The 22789-nt window shown below is 37.9% G+C and overlaps 1 protein-coding gene across 5 annotated transcripts in view; it reads right to left on the reverse strand.

Annotated features, from left to right (window-relative positions):
- Lhfpl3 (LHFPL tetraspan subfamily member 3) overlaps positions 1-22789 on the reverse strand; it is a 593649-nt gene that overhangs the window by 462722 nt on the left and 108138 nt on the right. The window contains exon 2 of one of the 5 annotated variants that reach the window (XM_087206533.1): positions 22713-22789. The exons of the other annotated variants lie outside the window; for them this stretch is intronic. Within the exon in view, the coding sequence (XP_087062659.1) occupies positions 22713-22789 (77 nt within the window). The remainder of the gene's footprint in view (positions 1-22712) is intronic. 5 annotated transcript variants of the gene reach the window in all.

The following is a 22789-nucleotide window of genomic DNA, read 5'->3' on the forward strand; positions in this document are numbered from 1 at the left end:
GAGATTGAAGATGATATCAGAAAATGGACAGACATCCCCTGTTCCTGGGTAGGAAGGATTAATATAGTGAAAATGGCCATACTTCCAAAACTGCTATATAGATTTAATGCAATTCCAATTGAGATCCCAGCAGCATACTTCATAGACCTCAAGAAAACAATCCAAAAATTCATTTGGAGCAAGAAGAGACCCAGAATAGCAAAAGCAATTCTAGGTAACAGAGACATGGCAGGGGGTATCACAATCCCCAACCTGCAACTCTACTACAAAGCTACTGTGATAAAAACAGCATGGTACTGGCAAAGAAACAGACTTGAGGACCAGTGGAACAGATTAGAAGATGCAGAAACAATGCCAGACACACTCAGCCATCTCATCTTCGATAAAGGAGCCAAACACCCTCACTGGAGGAAAGATAGCCTCTTTAATAAAGGGAGCTGGAAAAATTGGGCTTCAACTTGCCAAAGATTAAAACTAGACCTATATCTCTCACCATGCACTAAACTAAAATCAATCAAAATGGATTAAAGATCTAAATATTAAAATAGAAACTCTGAACCAGTTGGAACAGAGGTTAGGTAGAACCGTTGAAGACATCGGTGTAGGAAAAGATTTTATGAACAAAACCTCAGCTGCCCGTGAACGAGCACAAACAATCAACAAATGGGATCTCTTCTTATTAAAAGGCTTCTGCACAGCAAGAGAAACCACCAGCAGTGTGAAGAGACAACCCACAATGTGGGAAAAAATCTTCACCTGCTCTTCCTCAGACAAAAGGCTACTATCTCGAATCTATAAAGAACTTAAAAAGATCAGACCTCTCAAATTTAAAGGCCCAATCCAAAAATGGGCATCTTAAATGAACAGACATTTCTCAGACAAAGAAGTAGAAATAGCAAATAAATACATGAAAAAATGTTCAACATCACTGGTCATTCAAGAGATGCAAATGAAAACAATGCTGAGATTCCACTTCACTCCAGAAAGAATGGCTGCTATCATGAAATCAACCAATAACAAATGCTGGCGGGGCTGTGGGGAAAGAGGAACCCTGCCCCACTGCTGGTGGGAGTGCAGACTGGTGCAAGCACTGTGGAAATCAGTATGGAGATACCTCAAAGAACTAGGACTGAAAGTCCCATGTGTCCCCGCTATTCCACTGCTGGGGATCTTCCCCAAAGAATTCAAAGAATCATACCACAGTGATATATGTGCACCCATGTTCATAGCAGCACAGTTTGTGATAGCTAAAACTTGGAAACAGCCCAAATGCCCATCAACTGGAGACTGGATAAAGAAAATGTGGTTTTTTTAGAAAATGGAGTACTACTCAGCCATAAAAAATGAGAAATTAGAGACATTTATAGCTAAGTGGATGCACATTGAGGCGATACTCTTAAGTGAAATAAATAGGACACACATGTGTAAATACCGAATAGTTTCTCTGGCGTGAGAAACTGAAAGTGTAAATAAGGACTAAATGTATAATAGGTAATGTGAAATAGGAAGAAAAGGGGCAAAGGAGAAGGAAGTGGGAGGGCTAGGGGAAAGGACAGAAGGGAATGGGATTAATATGAGAAAATGGAAAAATAGGAACAAAATCTTTGTAAATAGGGAGGACTGGAGGGGTTGAAGGGAGGGCTGGGCAAGGGTGAAAAAATAAGAACCAAGAGAGACTATGTAAAGGTACAAATTTCCAATGATGAATGTCATTATATTGTATACCTGAAATGTACCAATGAATAATCAATAATGTAAAATAGGAAGAAAAGGTCCAAAGGGGCAGGGGTAGTGGGAGGCACAGGGGAAAGGAAAGAAGGGAAAGGAAAAATGATGAGAAATGGAAAAAATGGAAATAAAGTCTTTGTAAGTAGGGAAGGGTGGAGGGCATGAAGGGAGGGCTAGGAATGGGGAAAGAATAAGAACCAAGATGCATTATGTAAAGGTACAATTCCCAATGAGAAATGTAATTGTGTTGTAAACCTACAATGTACCAATAAAAGAATTTAATACAAAAAAAAAGATGCATCCCACATGTAAACAAAAATGTAATAAATATTTAATATGCTTAATAGATCATTGATAAAGTACTGATAAATTAATAAACATTAATAAAATTAATGTTTAATGTACGTTTAAATGAAATTGTTGCCATTAATATTTATGTTTTAAAATTGTCTATAAAATAGATCAGCTATTGAAATCTGACCATACAAAATAGATTTTTGAGCATAAGGGTTTGCTGAATGTGATTTAATAGAGTTAGCTTGAAAATTTAGATCTACATTTGCATATAATCATTTTCCAAGTCTACTTGGAGAGTAGCTGTGTTACTTAGAAAGTTTTACATCCTCAGAAGCTTATATTACATACAGTACAGAACCCTACAAACTCAATAAAAAATTCTTAGTCATAGTGGAGATAAAAATACTAGTAAAAAGCATTGGGAACACTGAATGATTTTGCACATAAGTTCAATTTTTTATTGAAATAAAATAGCCCATTTCACATTAAAACCAATTCATTAATCATGAAATGATTCATATATTTTTCTGAGTTCTAGTCATCTTTGAAAAGTGAAAGCTATGCTCCCCCTCCTAAGAGAAGTTTACATATGTAAAACTTTTGCGTATAATTTTATATGATATTTCCTCAGGTGCTCTGACCCTAAGTCAATCTATTGCTGGCCCAGAAAGCTCGTTCTCAGGCAAATAAATATCCCACAGTTCTCAGACCCTAAGAACACAGTCAGACACACAAGGAACTGCTCTCACTTTTATGCTGTAGCCCTCCCACATTGGCTTTCTGGTTGGTAGGTGATGGTGGATCCAATCAGAGGCAGCTGGTCCTTTGAAACCATTGATTAAGTTGGTCCATATCACACACCCATCAGCTTCCGCAGCTAATACCTTATTAATGTTCTTAAATTGTAACTTTACAATAAAAGGGGTCAAATAATACAAATGTTATAGAAAATTATAACTCCAATCAATTCACAAAGCACTTAAAGAGAAAAAAAGTCAGTTACAAATGCTTATATGACTATACTTACATTATTCTAGCCATCAATTCTACACTGGTATTGAACATTCACTATGTGCCAGGCACTGTGCTAGGAGCCCATGATGAGCAAGATCCAAGGATCTTATGGTCCCATGAGGGAGACACAAGTCAACAACAGTTACAAAAGAGAGGATAAATGAAATCTGGCTAAGGTCAAGGGAACAAGAGAAGTAGACTGGTTTTCAAGAAAGGTTTCAAGAAAAGCTGAAAACAAAACTAATCCAGAGGGATGAGGAGGGGCAACAGGCCTCCCAGGCTGAGTAAAGATCAGAAGTCACAGACTGAGAAGAGCAAGGAAAAGGCAAGCAGGGCCTGTGAGGCTTTCTGCACACCTGAAGTGGAGTTCAGAGTGGAAGACATCACAGGAAATGAGTCTGGAGAGATGGTCAGAGGTCAGATTGTTAAGGATCTTGGATGCCTTCGTTTTGGATTTCATCCTAAGAGATGATGGCAAGGTACTGAAGAGATTTAAATGGACGCAAGGGGACCAGGTGGATGAATTAGAGCAATGGTTCTTCGAATGGGGTCCATGGAACCCCGGGGAGCTCCCAAGACCTCCAGTCCATCTGTGAGGTCAGAATTATTTTCATAATAATAGATGTTATTTATCTTTTCCATTCTCATTCTTGTAAGCAGGTACAGTGAAGTTTTCCAGAGGCTACATAATGAGAGATGTTTTAATTCCTAACAAGATAAATATCTATATCTAACACATATAAATAAAGCTTTTTGGAGCCTTTAATAAATTTAAGAGTCCAAAGGTTGCCCAGGACCAAAAATTTTGAGAGGATTAAAGGGTTCCTTCTAACTCTACTGAATAGAACAGAGAAGAAGAGAGAGAAGGCAATACTGGAACTGTCAGGAGGCTCATCTGCATCTCCAGTAAGTGATGCTTGTGGCCTGGGTGAAGGCTGAAAAGTAACAACAGAAAAGAGGGTGAGTGAGTCTAAAATATAGTGAAAAAGTAGAATCAACAGAAGTTGTTATTAATTAGATGTGTGAGAATGAGAAAGAAATCAATAAGGATGCTCAGATTCTGGCTTTGAAAGTTAAGTGAAGGCCTTGGGGAGAGAGGTAATCCAGGAGGAGCAGTCAGGAGCAGGACGAGTTTACTTGTGGGTTCATTTCACATCTATCTGGTAGTGTCTGATGGTGAGATTGCTAGCTGAGTGGTGACAGCTAATGTCTTTAAAGGAAATGAAATCATCTCCAGAGAATGTGAAGCGTGAAAAAAAGGTCGAACATAGAAGAGAATATAAGTGGCCAAAGAGGAGGACTCTTCAAAGAAGAGAAAGAATTATCTCTTAAATGTGCTATGAGCAAGTCAAGGTCAGAGTGTTTAGGAAAAAGGCATGCATCAACAGTGTAAAACACTGACGGAGAGGGCATCCTCTAGTTCATGATGAGACGGTGAACCAAGCCTGGCTGTTGATTTCTTTCCCCAGCATCATCCCTGGAGAAGTCACAGAAGCTAAGCTGCATAGACAGAGTACCATAGCATGAAAACCTAGAAACTCCCGGGAGACATCAAAGGTGAGCATGAGTTGGCAAAATATGGTGCTTCTGTTACAACAGGCAGCCAGATACAGCAGTGGGAGAACATAAGGAAGGAAAACTTCAGTTCTGCCCTGAGTCTCTACCAGAGTGCCTTGGCAGGTCCCAGAAACCAGCAGCAATAAAGCCCATGGGGGAAGAAGTGAGATTACACCAGTTAGGCTGCCCAGCTCCTCAGACACTCATTCCTCCTCCTCCTCTCCCCTTCAAGTTGACCGGACGAGCAGATCACAAACCAATATGATTGTCATGATATTAAAATTAAGACAAACAGAAAATCCTAAAGCCTTCCAGAAGGAAGAAGTTTATCATCCCCTCAAAGACAAAAATCTGAATAAACCATATCTCTCAATAGAAAAATTGAATTCCAAGAGATAATTTTTTAAAAAAAATTAATTTTATTGGTACATTTTAGGCATACAATACAATGACATTCGTCATTGGAGATTTGTACCTTTACATAATATATATTGATTCTTTTTTCCCCATTCCCCTTCTCTCCCTTCAACCCCTCCACCCTCTCTATTTACAAAGCCTTTGTTTCCACTTTTTCATTTTCTCATATTAATTCCAAGAGATAATAATGTTTTAAAATAATGAAGGGCTGGGCATGATGTTGCATGCCTATAATCCCAGAATCCTGGGAGGCTGAGGCAGGAGGATTGAAAGTTGAAGCCCAGTTTGGGCAATTTAGCAACTTACTGAGATCTTGTCAAATAAATAAATAAATTTTATAAAGGGCCAAGGATGAAACTCAGTGCAAAGGTCCTTGGTTCAATCCCCAGTAATTAAAAAAAGATTGAAGGGAAAAATTTTTGAACCTCTATTGTTATATCCAACAAATAATAATATATAAGTGATGGTGAAATAAATACTCTCAGGCTTATAAGATCCTTGCCACACAAGGAATTACTTTGGAAACATTCCAAGAGGACATGCTGAAAAGTAAAGGGCAATAAATTTAGGAAAATCCTACAAGAGGTACAGAAAATAGGAATGTTGAAATAGATGAGAAAATGAAGTCTTTCATAAAGACAAAGAAACGACATGGAAAAGAAACAAAAAGCATGGTCTCAAACAATGCTGTTTCAAATGCTGGAAGCTTTAAACACAGTGTTGGTGTGTAGGAAATAAAGGAAAGAGGGCATCCCATTAGGGAAACATGTAGAAAGTGCTAAGTTAAAGTTCCGATGACTATAAATAGCCAGGCATGGTGCCTCATCCCTGTAATCCCGGCACTCTTGGAGGCTGAGAGAGGAGGATTGCCAAGAGCTGAAGAACAGCTGGGGCTAAATGGAGAGTTCAAGGTGAGAATATATAGTGAAAACCTATCTCTTCCCCCACCAAAAGCCTGAAAACTGTTCAATGAGGGTACTGTTCTTCACTGTGGTAAAAATCAACTTAAAAGAAAGGTAATGGGGCTAAAGTGGACAGAAGTTGATGTAAGAATGAATGAGAGGTAAACATATAACAAGTATAGAAAACTTTAAAAAATTGTATCTAAAGGAAAAGAGACAGGAAACAATAGACTGATGAAGTATTGTGGATATGGGAGGTCTCTTCAGACAGAAGCATCTTTATTGATCATCATGAAATAGACTTGGAGTAGTTTTGAAATACACATAGGCCAAAAAGTGCAAATTAGGATAAAGAGAAAATGAAAGTAGGAAATAAAAGTTATTGGCACACAGAATTTACTTACAAAGATGGGGTAGAGGTGGGTGGGTGTTCCTAGCAGCCAATTCAGAGACAGAAAACTCTTGGTTTAAAAATAATCCCACATCTAGGAGAGTGAGGCAGAAGGATCACGAGTTCGAGCCCATCCTGGGCAACTTAGTGACTCGCAAGACACCATCTCAAAATAAAATAAAGGGCTGAGAATGTAGCTCAGTGTGAAGGCTCTAGGTTTAATCCCCAGTACTGCACTAATAACAATAATAATCCCACATAAATGTGAATTTCAACTAGAACACCAATCTGAGTTCATTATGGGCTATAGAAGAGATGGCTAAGTCCTTGCCTTGGCCTCTCAGGCTTTTGTCTAATGTCCTCATTATCTTCCACAGAGAACAGATGCCGGCTAGATCAAGCATCAATTATTACAACATGAAAGTAGACATGACAAAGACTAAGGATGTTTTTTGCACACCAGAGTTTTGAAAGAATGTTTTAAACTTGGATTTTTTTCTCTCTTGCTTCTGTTCTCTCTCTCTCTCCTCTCTTTCTCCCCCACTCTTTCATTTTCTAAACCATGGTTACCTTCACATTCAGTTGATACTGAAGTCCTTCCAGAAGCAATGACCAGAGCAGTCCAAGGATCCACTAAGCTCTTTCTCCTTGGTTTTGTCCTTCCATATCTTGAGGAAGAGACTTGTCTTTCAAGAGCAGTTCAAACCTTGGCAATGGCAAGCACATTGCTATTCATAAATCACATGCTCAGTCACCCCAGTCACCCCTTTTCTTTTCTCTCTCTCTCCTTCCTTCCTTCCTTGCTTCATTGCACTTCAAAGATTACCTGAATTATTCTGGGTTGATTTGCTCCAGTCACATCTAAAATTCGTGTGCATGTATAATTTCATTCAAGCTACAAGACAATCCTGTAATACATTACCCTACCTTTATGAAGAAAAATAAAATCATAGAAACTTGCCTGACTTACACTGCTATAGCCTAAGTGATAAAACTTCCACCCTTTTATGAGAAATAATGAAGGAATGGCATTTGTAGACACCCACACATGCATCCCTCAATCTTTGCCAGGGGTTTCAATAGTTGTTGCTCTGCTCTGGCATTTTCTATGGTGTTTGTTGTTGTTCTTTATTTGCTCATTTTTGGTTTAAGTAACATCAGAGATGGTTAACATGTGGATTTCTATCTGTGAAAGTAAATCTATTTCACTGTCTAGGGGGGCTTATTTTTGGCTTCAGAAAACTGAGGGAACACCCTTGATGTACATTAATAGGTGCTGACAACTTTTTTTTTTTTTTTTTGGTACCGGGGATCGAACTCGGGACCTTGTGCTTTTGAGGCAGGCGCCGGAACCACTGAGCTAAATCCCCGGCCCTTGACAACTATTTTTGTAGAAAAAAGTAAAATCTTGTTTCACTCTTATAGGAGATTGAAAATGAAGTATTTAAATACTTGGCTCTTCTGAATGAAAAAATAAGCGTGGATGTTTTAAAATAGGGTAGTCATGACCATAGCTACTTCTTTTAGTTAATTTTTAAATGCTTGAACATCAATAATTTTATCAATAAAAATACACACCTCTGAATAAAATGAAAAATACCTATGACCAAGAATAACAATAGTAGATACTACTGAAGTTACTGTTTTGTGATGTTTTGCAGATTCTAAGTGGAATGCTAGCTTTCTCTTTTTGTATAAGCATTTGGTATCCAAGGTGGTTTTGTTGTTGGTTAGTTAATTTTTGATCAAATTGTGAACCCAACACTGACATCATAGTTTACTTCCCAGAAGCTAGTATGTTCATGCAAGGGAAACTCCCCAAGATCCTTCCTATTAATTGGGCTATGTCAAATAATAATCCATTAGTCTGCCAGATAAAATTGTATTGATATCATAGTAAGTCCAGAATTTTGAATTAGGAACCATATTTTATTATTCATTTCTAAAGACGGGAAAATAGAATATGAAAATAATCCCCAAATAAAATAATTTCTGTAGTTTCAAAGTTATTTTATAAATATTAAGTAATTAATTCTAATAGTTCCACAAAGCCAGGACATAACTGACAAGTCAGAAACCAACTAGGATTTGAGGTAGACATTTTAGTATGTTAAGAAGCTCTGTGTATACATGAGTAAGTAAAAATTTTAGATTCAACATTAATTAGGAAATATGCTCAGGACAGCGACAATTAATGTGCCAACTACATAGTTATTATATAGTGGAGGGAGAATATGCTAAATTGTCAAACTTGAAAAGAAAATGCCTACTTTGTAATCTCCTATGTCATCAAGAAGATTCAACTGTTTTCATCTCTGAAAGAATAATAATTGCAAAAACAATGTGCGCTTAGACAATAGTCTGCATTCTTGGGTATGGTGAAACAATTTAACGAGTATTTTAGGATCACATTTCTATGCATGAATTACTCTATATGTCTCTTCCTAAACAGAGGAAAGTTTGACATTAGGGACCAAACTACCAGGCTTTATAGGTAGATTTTTTAACAAAATTGTGAGCAGACATTATAAAACAGCTGCATTTACCATGTTATTAGACAAAGACTGCATAATGTGACCATGGTTCTCAGTGAATAAATGACATTTTAAAACTAAGAGATGGGCCGGGGATTTAGCTCAGTGGTTCTGCCGCCTGCCTCTCAGGTGCAAGGTCCTGAGTTTGATCCCTGGTACCCCCCAAATAAATAAATAAATAAATAAATAAATAAATAAATAAATAAATAAAACTAAGAGAGCAGGGTGAAACATTACATTTTCTATCTGATGCATTGTGACATGAAGGTATTATCTGATTTATTGGGATAACATTTTCCATACACTTTAATTAGGCAAATTCTGTCCTGAGATATGCTATATAATCTCAGCTTCTGCATTTTCAAGAAGCAGATGGGACTGCCCATGGCATTTTTAATTTCTGAAGCTCATCCCTAGCAAAAATGAGTGCATCAGATGTTCCAGGTTGTGAACACTTGAATTGAACCATTGAAGCCATTTTGTCCATGACCTTGTGAATAAAAATGTTAAATACCTGAAGAACTAGGTGATTTAAATTAGAAATAGAGTTCAGAACTTCTGACTCCAAATCAACTACTAGCAGTTTTATAATGCCAAATAAAGAGTCAGTAAATGTTTTCAACATATAGCAAAGAAAAGTTCCAATGTGGATCAAATCAGCCTGGGAATAAGCCAGGATGTGGCAGTACATAGCTGATAGTGAAAGGTTTTTTATTATACACAGTTTGCATATTTCAAATTAATGTAACAACTACATGCTGACAATATTTTTGGGGTAAAGATCCTGTCAGGCCTACTTTGAGAAACAATCTGACACTAACACCATCCATTTTTATATAAGCAACTAATAATTTAAAGGGAATAATTTTGCACCATTTGGGAAGTAAAAGAGAAGCTCTATGATTGTAGGATCTGTTAATTTCTTAGGAGACCCTCTACCTGAGACAGTCTAATGTAGCCTGGATTTTCATAAAATTCAAATTACATTTTAGGAATAATGATATTTTATTAATTCACAAAGCCAGCTTTATAAGTTCACGGAGGTTTCATTTGAGAACTAGATTGGTCAGCTATTAAAGGACACTGTATGCTTTTTCCTTCCCTTCTTCACGTTGCTTTCTGTGCCTTCATAAACCTCTCAAAGTGCTGGCAGTGGGGCTGGCTCTCCTGGATCTATCTCCTATACTGGACAGACTATGAATGCCTTGAAATACTACATTTTTGAACCCCTAGAACTTAGCACAATACTTAGAGCACAAAAGCACTCTAGCAGTGTTTATTAGTTATTCTTTAATTCTTTAATTCTTTTTTGTTTTTTTTTTTGGTACCGGGGATCGAACTCAGGTCCTTGGGCTTGAACAGCAGGCAGCGAAACCACTGAGCTAAATCTTCGGCCCAGTTATTCTTTAATTCTGTTGCATTCATAAAACATTTTAAATGTTTATTCTGTGCCATACATTGTGGTGCATGTGGGTGGCTGAAAGAGTATAAATAAAACACAATTCCTCCTCTTTTAAGGAACTGCATATAGTAAAAGAAAAACACTATAGCAAACAATTATGAAGCAATGTGGAAATTCAGTGCCAAGACATAAATCAACCCACAAAGAAAATGAAAGTAAGAGGTTGGTACCAAGAATAAAGTATATCTTGGGGAAAGGTAATTCTTCATAAAATGTATATAATGTAGAGAACTGTCAGGACACAGCTATCCCTGATAACCACCTTGTTTCAAATCCATTAATCTGCTCTTAATTTTGGTCCCTCTTGTAACACAGACTTTATTTTTCTGTAAGAACTTTACTATGCATTGGAACTATGTGTAAAACACTAGAATCCACATTTTGCCTATGAGTTTACCTAAAAAATATTAATCCCTTGGTTCAACATATGTAAATCAATAAATGTCATACATGATATTAACAGTCAAAGATGAAAACAATACGACCATCTCAATAGATGCAGAAAAAGCATTTGACAAAATCCAGCACCCATTCAAAACCCTACAGAAAATTGGAATAGATACCCTTTATCTCAACCTGATAAAAGCCATCTATGAAAAATCAACAGTGGGCCAGGGATTTAGCTCAATGGTGCCACCGCCTATCTCATAAGCAGAAGGTCCCAAATTCGATCCCCAGTACAAAAAACAAAATAAAACAAAAAATCCAACAGCCAACATCATACTAAATGGTCAAAAACTGAACTCTTTCACGCTAAAATAAGGAACAAGACAAAGATGTCCCCTAACACCACTCCTGTTCAATATAGTCCTGGAAACACTAGCAACAGCAATTAGACAAAAAAAAGGAATAAAGATAGGAAAGGAAGAAGTTAAACTGTCATTATTTGCAGATGACATGATACTTTATATAAAAGACCCTCAAAATTCTGCCAAAAGACTCCTAGATTTAATAACCAGATCCAGTAAAGTAGCTGGATACAAGGTCAACACTCAAAAATCAATAGCCTTCTTGTACATGAACAACAGAATGAGAGAGAAATTGGGGAAACAATTTCTTTCACAGTAGCATCGAAAAAAATGAAATGTGTAGGAATCAATCTAATGAAAGAAGTAAAAGACCTCTACTTTGAAAACTACAGCACTCTGAAAAAAGTGATTGAAGAAGATATTGAAAAATGGAAAGACATCCCCTGTTCCTGGGTACGAAGAACTAATATAGTGAAAATGGCCATACTTCCAAAACTTCTATATAGATTAAATGCAATCCCAACTGAAATCCCAATAGCATACTGCACAGAACTAGAGAAAACAATCCAAAAATTCATTTGGAACAAGAAGAGACCTAGACTAGCAAAAGCAATTCTAGGCAACAAAGACAAGTTAGGGAGTATCACAATCCCCAACTTGAAACTATACTACAAAGCCACTGTGATACAAACAGCATGGTACTGGCAAAGAAACAGACCCAAGGATCAATGGAACAGATTACAAGAAACAAAACTCCAGCCATACTCAGCCACCTCATCTATGACAAAGGAGCCAAACACCCTCACTGGAGGAAAGATAGCCTCTTTAATAAATGGTGCTGGAAAAACTGAGTTTCAACTTGCCAAAGATTAAAATTAGATCCATGTCTTTCACTTTTGCACTAAACTGAAATCAAAATGGATCAAAGATCTAAATATTAGAACAGAAACACTAAACCTGCTAAAAGATAGGTTAGGTAGAACTCTTGAAGACATTGGCACAGGAAAAGAGTTTATGAACAAAATTTCAGTTGCATGGGAACTAGTACAAAGAATCAGCAATTGGGATCTCATCTTATTAAAAAGTTTCTGCCCAAAACAAGAAACCACCAACAGAGTGAAGAGACAACCCACAATGTGGGAAACAAATTTTCACCAGATGTTCCTCAGACAAAGGTTTACTATCTAGAATATATAAAGAAATTCAAAAAACCAGGCCCCCAAATTTAAAGGCCCAGTCCAAAAATGGGCTTTTGAGATGAATAGACATTTCTCAGATGCAGAAATAGAATCAGCAAATAAACATATGAAAAAATGTTTAACATCACTGGTCATTTGAGAGATGCAGATGAAAACAACACTGAGATTCCAGCTCACTCCAGAAAGAATGGCTGCTAACAAGAAATCAACCAATAACAAATGCTGGCAGGGGTATGGGGAGAAAGGAACCCTCCTCCACTGTTGGTGGGAGTGTAAACTGGTGCAACCACTGTAGAAATCAGTGTGGAGATTCCTCAAAGAACTAGGATTAGAGGTCCCATTTGACCCAGCTATTCCCCTACTGGCTATCTTCCCAAAAGATTTAAAAGCATCATACCACAGCAATATATGCACACCAATGTTTATAGAGCCACAGTTTGTAATAGCTAAATCTTAGAAACAGTCCAAACACCCATGAACTGGTGACCAGATAAAGAAGATGTGTTTTTTTTCTAAAATGGAGTACTACTCAGTCATAAAAAATGATAAACTGAAGCTATTTAAAGCTAAATGGATGCACATTGAGGCCATACTCTTAAGTGAAATAAATAGGACACACGTGTAAATACCAAATAGTTTCTCTGGTGTGGGAAACTCCAAGAGTAAATGAGGACCAAAATGTGTAATAGATAATGTAAAATAGGAAGAAAAGGTCCAACAGGGAAGGATAAGTAGGGAGGGGAGGTGGAGGAAAGGAAAGAAGGGAAGGAAAAAATATGAGAAAAGAAGAAAAAAACAGAAACAAAGTTTTTGTAATGGGGGGTGAGGGGTGGAAGGGAAAGAAGGGGAATGGGGGAAAAACAAGAATCAAAATTTATTATGTACAGGTACAAATTCCCAATGATGAACATGATCATAATGTATACCTAAAATGTACCAATAAACTTAATGGAATCAATAAAAGAAATACTAATCATTAACAGACAAGAAAATGTAAAATTAAACAAAATTAAATGTTTAAATAAAATGCTAAATGATAGTGTAGAAAATAACAGGTCAATAAACTAGCAGGTATCCTAATGTCACTGCATTTGTGGGTGTGGGTGAATGATAATATTTTATATTAAGATATGTTTATGAAGCTACAATCTTGCCATTATGAATAGAAGTCATAAGGAGTGTTGATGAAGCAGAAGTTCAAGTGACACAGAAATATACCTAACATCTACTTTCTGGGGTAGCTTATTTTAGCAGTATTCGGGCCAATGTAAATGAGATATAAGAAAGGATAAAATCCTAGTTATTTTGTAAATAAAATGTTAAAAATGAGGTGAAAGAAATACCTCATTCAGTTCTCTATATTTAAATAGCTTCAGGAAAATCTTCTAGGAAATAATTTCACCAAATCATCTCCTTCTAAAGTTAGGAGACTCTCTCATACATTCTTAACTGTAAACATATAAGTACAGCTGCATCACCAAAACCAGAAATTAGCAGTATAGTTACCATTAGATGTGATATTAGAGCTTTAAAAAAAAAGCTGAATCCTCAAGAAAAGTATTTTGGTTAAACTTTTTTCTTTTTCTTCCATTTCTTGTCCCTCCCTTTTCCTCTGGTGACAATGTAGCAAATTACCACAATTGTTTGTCCAATCATCACCCTAATAGTGATAAAAACAGTTAACAATTCTTGAGTGATGCACATCAAGCATCACTCCATTAAGATCTTACAGATACTATCTCTTTCAATCTTTCTGGTAGGTCTATAGGGAAAATATCCAATTTTTCAGATAAGAGAACAGGCTTATAAGGTAAGGTTAACAAAGGTCACAAAGCTACTGCATGGTGGAATAAACAAGTTCATGTTTGTGTGCATATGACATATAAACATTATCAATAACTGAAACACCTCCACCCTCAAACAAAACCCCAATTCCAAGCATCTTTATTCTCCAGCTTTATTCTCAAATCTGCTTCCTGTTTCATCTCTGTTAACTAGATTCCCAAACTCCTTTCCCCTCACTGGGTCCTATGATCTAGTGATTGCATTACTTTTTACTGTCCCTCACCTTTCTCATGTTCTTGTCCCCTTTTCCTAACTACAGTTCCATGCTCTGCCATAAGGTTCCTCAACCTCAGCACAATGAACATCTTGGTCAGATCATTCTGTGGTATAGGCTGTCCTGGGTATTTCAGCAGTTCAGCCGCATCCCTGCCCCCTGCCCCCTAGGGTAGTGTCTTCTCCCCAATACCAGTAGACCTTCCTCCAACCAGCTGTGACAACCAGAAATCTCTGCAGACGTGATTGGTTGGCCTTTTCAGACAAAGCAGCATTTGGATTTATTGTGTGGGGGCTACAAGGCCCCCATTCACCTAGTCTACGTTCCTCTGTCTTTCTGTGGTCTTAAGTAACCTTCACCGTAATGGAAAGCTGTGAGCATTTTGAAATGAATTGAAGGGCTGTCTAGTTGTGGAGCAGACCCTATAAGAGCTGCTCTGTGCCTTGGTGGAAGGCCTTTCTTCTTTCTGTACCTTCGTACAGCAGCACTTCTGTGAATTACAACAGACAGCCCTCTGATTCCCTAGCAAAAGCACCCCCAGCCAAGTGGGCTCTGCTGCGTCTTGCACAGCAAGTGCCTATCAGGAGACAGCTCAAACAGAAAACCAATTTCCTCTATAATCATACAGGTAAATCACACACTTGGTAAAGTTGCCATAGATTTAAGGAACTTAATATGAAAAACCAACCCTTATTTTTAAGGGAAAGAACCACTCAGAGGACAATGTCTTATCTAAAACAATGGTCAAGTGCCTTCAAAAACAAACAAACCAGATTTTGCATTAGGAAGGCATATTAGAATACATCTTACTGCTACCTTTTAAAGACAAAGCTAAAGCCCTGCTCTGGCTCCTACCTCCACAAGCTTCTACTAGTATTTCTGATTGTCACTGGCCCTCTCTAAGGCAAACAGCATTTGCTAGGGAAGCCATTCCTAAAGGGGCCTGTGCCCTCCATGCCTGGCCAAGCTAGGTGGCTTTTTGAGGACAGGTACTCTTATTTGTCTCTGAATTTCTAAACTATTTCACATTACCATCACCATCCAGTGTTGGCAATTTAGCAAATGTGTACTAGTTGCCAATCTGTGACCCTTTTTGGTGAGGTATTATATCAAATCCTCACCACTTATAATGTAGGTATTATATTGTTATCCCCTTTGTATAGATGAGGCAACCAAGGCTTAGAAAAAGCAAGAGTAATTCATCCATGTCACATGGATACTGCAAGGTGGGCTTGGGATTTAAACCCAGACAGCTTAACTCCAGAACTGATACTTAAGCAGTGTGAAATAAAAGTTAGTTGCAATGAGTTGAAGTAAGTCAGTCTCCATACACCACACACCCTGACCCAATTCATGCTGAGGACAGGAAGTATTAGAGTAGGAGGGGGAGGACTATGGCAATTGTCGTAGTCATTTCAGGCTTCTTTAAGAAAGTACCATAGACTGGGTAGATTATAGACAACAGAAATTTCTTTCTCACAGTTGGAAGTCTGAATTTGGGGTGCCAGCATGGTCAGGTGAGGATGCTCTTCAAGATGACAGACTGCCATTGGCTTACTGTATTCTTACAAGGCAGAAAGCTGGAGAGCTCTCTGGGACCTCTTTCACAAGGGCCCTGATCTCATTTGTGACCATCAGTGCTAATCTCCCCAGTGGTCCCCTCAGCACCATCACATGCGGTGAAGTTTCAGCACGGGAATGTGGAGGGGAGGGAATGCACTCACACTATTATAGTAATCTTTTCCTTGAACAATTTTCAAATCCATTTCTTCCTTCTCTGCTTTTGGCAAATTACCTTGTTCTTCTTTTTTTCTTTCTGCAGAGCTTTTTTCTTTTCTGGGGCTTAAAGTAATCTCCAGTGCTGACAGCCATAATCATCTCTCTGACTTCCCTAGCAGAGCCTCTCCAACACTCATGTAAGACTTCATTTCCTCTCCTTCAAGATGCTGCAGGAAAAATCATCTTCACAGACTTTTTCCAAGGAGGCCTTCCAATGAGTTTCCTCTGTCAAGTGATGTTCCTGTGCCACAGCTCACATTTTCAACTCACTTTCCTTCACCCCAACAAACTATTCATTGGATCTGTCCAGCCCCTAATTCTGAGATACCGTTTGCTAAAATTCAGCTGCAGCATGACATTTTTTCCGCCATAAAGCCCTTCATTTGGTTGGTACTCTGTTTGTTTGTTTGGTGGCACTGTGTAGTTCAGACTGGCCTTGAACTCATCATGTAGCCCACGTGGCCTCCAAAGTGCAGCGATCCTTCTGCCTCAGCCTCCCTAGTTCTGGGATTACAAGCATGCACCACCACGCTCCGCCATTTTCTCTTCTCCACCTTCACTTGAATTTGCCCAGACTTTGTCTTTTTTTCCCCTTAACTCTATAGAAGCAGGGCTATCTTTGTTCACTGATCTTTTTGGACTGTAGTTATATTTTAAATTTTTGAGTGTTTTTCTTTTTGGGAAAATGTTAGTGACGGATCCTTTTATTAGTCCATCCTTTTCCATGTCCTTCAGGTTCTTTGTTCATTAAGTATGTATTTTTCTTTTTTGCATAGATAATCTTCATACCTTGGCTGTGTACTTCTCTCTTCCAGTTCCTTATCTTTCAACCAGTAAATAGTAACAACTATGTACATCCTGCTCGGCCTGTCCATGCCCTTCAGTGGTTACCCGTATCTCTATTCCTTTCAACTCCAATGATCACAAAGTATAGTCTATATCAATCTTTTCCCATGATTTCTCATCTGCTTCATTTTTAATCTTGTCAATTTGGCTTAAATCTGCTACTCTTTTAAATCCGTCTCTTGAAACACCACTAGTAATCATTCAATCTTAATTTAAATCATCTTTCTCCTATTTTCTTTGGTCTCTGTATCAAATTTAACACTTATAACAAACTCTCTCTAAGTTCCTGGCTTTCTTTGCTAACAAGTTGGTTTCTTACCCACCTGTCAAAGCAACCTGGTTTTTGTTAAGTACAAGGCAGGAGACAGCTACGAGCTGGTCACTGGCCTTCCTACTCTACCTCCAAATGGAGAGAGGGCTGCCAGGGACACTTTATCAACCACTAGTCAGTGGGTGAAGCCTCACTCTCATTGTGGCCTTCTGATTGTCTCCTTCCTGTCTATCAAAAGCACTAAGGTCGGACTCCTAGAAGTAAGCCCAGAAATTCCTCCCACCCTGCATTGGTTCTGGACTACTAAGCCTCACCCAGCCCAGGTATGTGGACTCTTCCACAAGGCTGAGTGTGGCCCCCTGGAATCCTTTCTGGAGTTCAAGTCAAAGCTCTTTAATAGTGAAGAGCTTCTCTGCCTTGTGTATGTTGCTTTACACTTGGATCCTGAGGATGAGAGTAAACTTGTCAAGGCCACAGTGGGTAGTGCTGGGTGCTAGTCTAGTCCATCATATTTGCATCCCATTCTAACACAGAGAACACTGCCACTTCTTTACATCCTTTCCATTCCCCTTTCTATTCCCCTTTCTCCTCCCTCATCATCAGTGTGGTGTTCCTGAGCTTCCAGACTCCATCTCATCCCTTTTCTCTGCCTTTGGACAAAGCATATGGCCAAGATTCAACTATTATCTCTACTCAGAGAAACCTCAAATCTTCTTTAGCTCCATCCTTTGCCCAAGTTCTAGCTCTGAATTATTGCACTACTTGATTTCCACCTCAAAATCAGAATTTAAAGTCAATTTATAACCTTCCTTCTTAAATATACTTTCTTATAGTATCTGTGTTTTTAATGATACCATAGCCCTCTAGTCACCCACATCTGAAATGTGGGTACATCTTTGACTTCTGCCTTTATTTCCTTCTCCACATAGTCCACAGCCACTAAGTTCTGTCACTTGCCTCGGAAATGTCTTTCAAACTCACAACTGCTCTATTTCAATCTCTTGACTGTTTTTCAGCAACTTGCTACCTTCACACTGGTAACTAAGGAGATTCCAGAATCTATCTTTCCAAGAACCCTACAGAGCACCACTCATTGAAATCACACCCATCTTTGAAGGCTGAGGTGAAATCTCTTCCTTCTATGCAGTTCTCTGGATTCACTAAATTTCTCCCAAATCCTAAAAAAGCCCATTGTATCACTTGTAGGAAGCTCATCACAAAAAGCAGTTATGAAGAAATGGAAAGTGTAACTATAAGTGAAAAAATATTTCTTTCTACAGATCAAATAAGGTACCATTTTATGCCTATTTTACTAATTATATTATAAAGAAACTTTCAAAAAAATCACCCAATACTGGGATCATGATGAAGTAGGGGCAATTTGCATATTAGCTATGAAGCTGTAAACTGAGAAACTGCTTTTGAAAAGAAGTATTTGGATATGCAGTTGGAAACATGAAGTCTGTAACATTCTGCTTGAGACATGAGACATGGCTCAATGAAACAAAAATTTATAGGTACATATATGTCACCATGTAAAATAATAGTAGTATGAATATTGTTTTAAATGATCAACAACAGAAAAGGATTTTAAATTATCACCTCAACATAATGGAATATAATACTTCTCTTTTATTCTTGACTACCAAGTCTATTTAATTGGACATGTGTCACTCCTTTTTGGTTACTCAGCTCCTGAGGTTCTTTGGATGCTGCAAGAATTCCATACCTTGTCAAGTTTACTGTAAGGCTACAGAAACTGAAAACACCACAAACTCATTTCCCCAGCCTTCCCTGAGGCTAGGACATGGATGTGTCCCCTTTGATCGACCATTCAGATACTTTGGTCATACTTTAAAGGGCTGGTGGAGATTTAGAAAGGGGGTCCAGGGAAGGTTTCTCTCTGATGACAGTGTGGGTGGTAGTGAGCAGGTAATATGGTGGTTGGTGCTTTCCTAGGGCTGCTGTAACAAAGTACCACAAACTCCATGGCCTGAAAACCAGAAATTTATCAGCTTGTCATTCTGGAATCTAGAAATCCAAGTTTGAGATGTGGGAGGGCCATGCTCCCTCTGAAACCTATTTCTGTTGCCATATGGTCATCTTCTCATGGCGTGTTTTACTTCTTTTTCTCTTATTTTTTCCTTTTCTTTTCTGCTTCTTCCTCTCAGTACTGGGAATTGAACCCAGGGGCTTGAGTACTTAGTCACTTTGTCATTGCTCGGACAAATATCTGACAGCCACAACTTAAAGGAGGACAGGTTTATTTTGGTTCACAGAGTCCATGGTCAGGTGATGTTAAAGCAGAATCAGCATGGCAGAAGGGCCTGGGTGTCAGAAAGCTGCTCATGTTATGGCAGGCAGGAAGCAGAGATCTAAGGGTGGGGCCAGGGAAGGGAGAGAGGCCCTTCTAGGTCACATTCCCAGTGATCTACCCATTTGGACCAGATACTACCTCCTAATAATGCATTTAGCTATAGTGCTCCCATGATTCGATGGCCTTTCAAAAGCGCTGCCTATGAGAGCATGAAGTTTGAGGGGGACATCTACATATAAACCATAACAAGTACACTGGGCAAGTCCTCTACCACTGAGGCCATATCCAGCCCTTTCTAAAACTTTCTATTTTAAGACAGGTTCTGAGCAAGTTGACCAGGCTGGCTCCAATTCATGCTCCTCCTGACTCACCCCCCTAAGGAGCTGGGATTACAGGCATGGCCTGCTTTCTACTTCTTAAAAGGATACTAGTCATACTGGATTAAAAGCCTAGTCCAGTATAAACTTGCCTAGTTTCATCTTTGATTGTTACTGAATGAGGTCACATTCTGAGGTATCCCAGTACATAGCCTTTTTTTTTTTGGCGGGGACACAAGGAAACCCATGACAAGTGGTATCTACCATCCTATGCCAGTGTGTTTCTAGTACATGCTGAAAGGTCCACTGCTTGGTCTTGGTGGCAGTGGTGTGGTCCTTCCTCTTCATGCTTCATGCTCTGAAAGGACTTTCTCTGGGTCTGCAGGCAAATATGGCCCTCTTTAAAGCACTAGAAGCTATTCTGATGTCCTTGAATAATTTTTTGTTATTTATTTATATTTTATGTTTATATTTCCTTTGCTTCCAACCAATAATGCGACACAGCTATTTAGAAGCACAGAAATATTTATATTACATTAAATGAGAAAGCAGATTAGAAATTAGAATGTATTTTCTGATCACAGGCATGTGAAAATATGCATTTAGGTAGCCATGAACTCAAAAGTAACACTAGGAAAGTAATGTGATTGGATTGGGGTGAAGGAATAGTTATGATTTATTAATTTTTCACAATTGCCTTTCATATTTTATATAACAGTCTTAATTTCAAAATTTCCAGAAGCAATAGGAAGGAAAGAAACAATGACCTGAATTCTGCATCCAATTTGATGCTGTAATTTATGAGTTTCTTAAAAGGAATACAAAAACTGGTATCGAGGGAAGGGGATTCATATAACACTTTGGTATGAGAAAAAACGTGGAGGGAGGGATGGGATTAAAATTGATGTAAATGCATGTACTAACTTCCCCAAACAAACCACACCATTATGTAATATTAATATGCACTAATAAAATATAATCATAATTTAAAAGACTTGGAAAACAGCAGATGCAAGCTCCCACCTTCCTCTTCCTGAAAGCAGAAGATGAAATTCCTGTGTAAAAGGGGTCTCCCCAGCAGGGTGTGATGCCACATGTCTGTAATTCTAGCACTCTGGGAAGCTGAGGCAAGAGCACTGCAAGTTTGAGTCATGCCTCGGCAATTTTGTAAGGTTTTGTCTAAAATTTGGAAAAAAAAAATAGAAAGGGCTGAAGATGTAGCCAATATCATCCCTTTGTCTTGTCATGTGTTTACAACTTACTACTCATTGTCTGTGCTAGAACTTAAATTTTTGGCCTTAGCTACTTCTTTGGGTCTCTATGTTTCTTGTGAAGGTTCCCATGTACATGTAAAAACTACTAAATGAAATTTGTATGTTTGTCTCCTACCAAAAATAAAGAAAAAAATAAGCATTATTCAGGGTATGCTTAAGAGTGACAACCATTCAACCAAGCTCTCAAGGCAGTCTTTTAATTTTTTTAAATTTCTGTTAGCGCCAAGCACAGGTATCATAAACAGAAATGCTCAGCAAATACTTATTGGCTGGTTACATTATTAATAATTGTTTTAGTAAGCAGGTATCCTTTAGGTAAGCTTAAGAATTCATTTTTACACTTCTTTTTTTTTCTAATTTCTTTGCTTTGCTCAGATGGACATCAGTTGATGATAAAAACGAAAGTTATTCTCTTAAATCAATTTCTATACTCATTGTTTTCCAGCATGACTGCAATTATATGTGAATTGGAGTTAATGTTTGCCAACAGTGTAACACTCTGTCCTCAGACTGACTCATGAATGAATGCTAACTACCATTAAATTCAAACATGGTGTAAGAAATATCATTATTAAATGTTAGTATCACACTCGTTTGGAATGGTGGCTAAAATTTTCATATGGCAACATAATCTGTATTTGTCAAAGTTCTTTTTAAGTAAAAGAATTCAACCCTGAAAGCTGAAATGTTAAAATTGCTGGTTGATAGCATGAAATTGACTGCAATGAGCCTGTTTTGGATCACTGCTTAGCTGCTAAGGTCAATAAGACCTTGTTTGTGCCATCCACAGTTTATGCATAAATCTAACAGCATAAACAGATACTCTAAGCCAATTTACATTCTCAACATTAACTCTGCATTTACAAATTGTTTCTGTCTTCTGAAATAGGAGGGAACAAAAAGAACAATCTAATTGATTGCACATAGTGTCTCCCTAACAATTTTCTTAAAAATATCAGGACAGCTGTGTTTCATTTCAGAGTTCCCTATCCTCAGATTTGGGCACACTCATGTGTTGCTCAGAAAATAGAGGCTCCTAAGAAACTCTAGGAAGAACCCAAGATGTTCTCTTTTTTTAGGATTTTTAAAAAACATCCACCCAGACATCACTCTTGTAGGGATCCTGAAAAACTCATCAGCTGCAATTTCCTCTCCTTATTCCTGAAACTCTGTATTTGTTAAAAAGCAAAAGGGAAATTCTAATTAAGAGCATATCTCTTACATGGATAAAATATGAAAGTCACTGTGACTGGTGGTTAATCATTTTCAGCATAACTTTGATTCTCTATCTACTATTCATAGTAAATGCCAATAAACAGATTTTCAAAAGAAAAAGAAATTTGTATGATTTCTCTTTCACTGAAATAACAGAAAATACAGTGCCATCTTTAGAAGAAATGAAGGAATTAAAGTTAAATGTTCTGTCCCTACTATAATAAAATACTTATCTAAAAACCTGTCTTTTCTAATGACTAAGACTCTTATATTTGAAATCATCCTTTCTACTAAAAATAAATTAATCTAGCTAGTGGGTCAAATAAAAAGTAGAAATAGGATTCCTAGCAATGGAAAAGGAACAAGAACAAAAATTCAGCTCACCTCAGGTGTAGGCAGCTTCTCCTGGTGTTTGACCCTTTTGAGAATAGAGGAGAGCCACACATAATGACCTTGGAATC

The sequence above is a fragment of the Heterocephalus glaber genome, unplaced genomic scaffold, assembly GCF_053883595.1.
Source record: "Heterocephalus glaber isolate CG9 unplaced genomic scaffold, H.glaber_assembly_v1.0 deba00000676, whole genome shotgun sequence".
NCBI classification, from domain to species: domain Eukaryota; kingdom Metazoa; phylum Chordata; class Mammalia; order Rodentia; family Bathyergidae; genus Heterocephalus; species Heterocephalus glaber.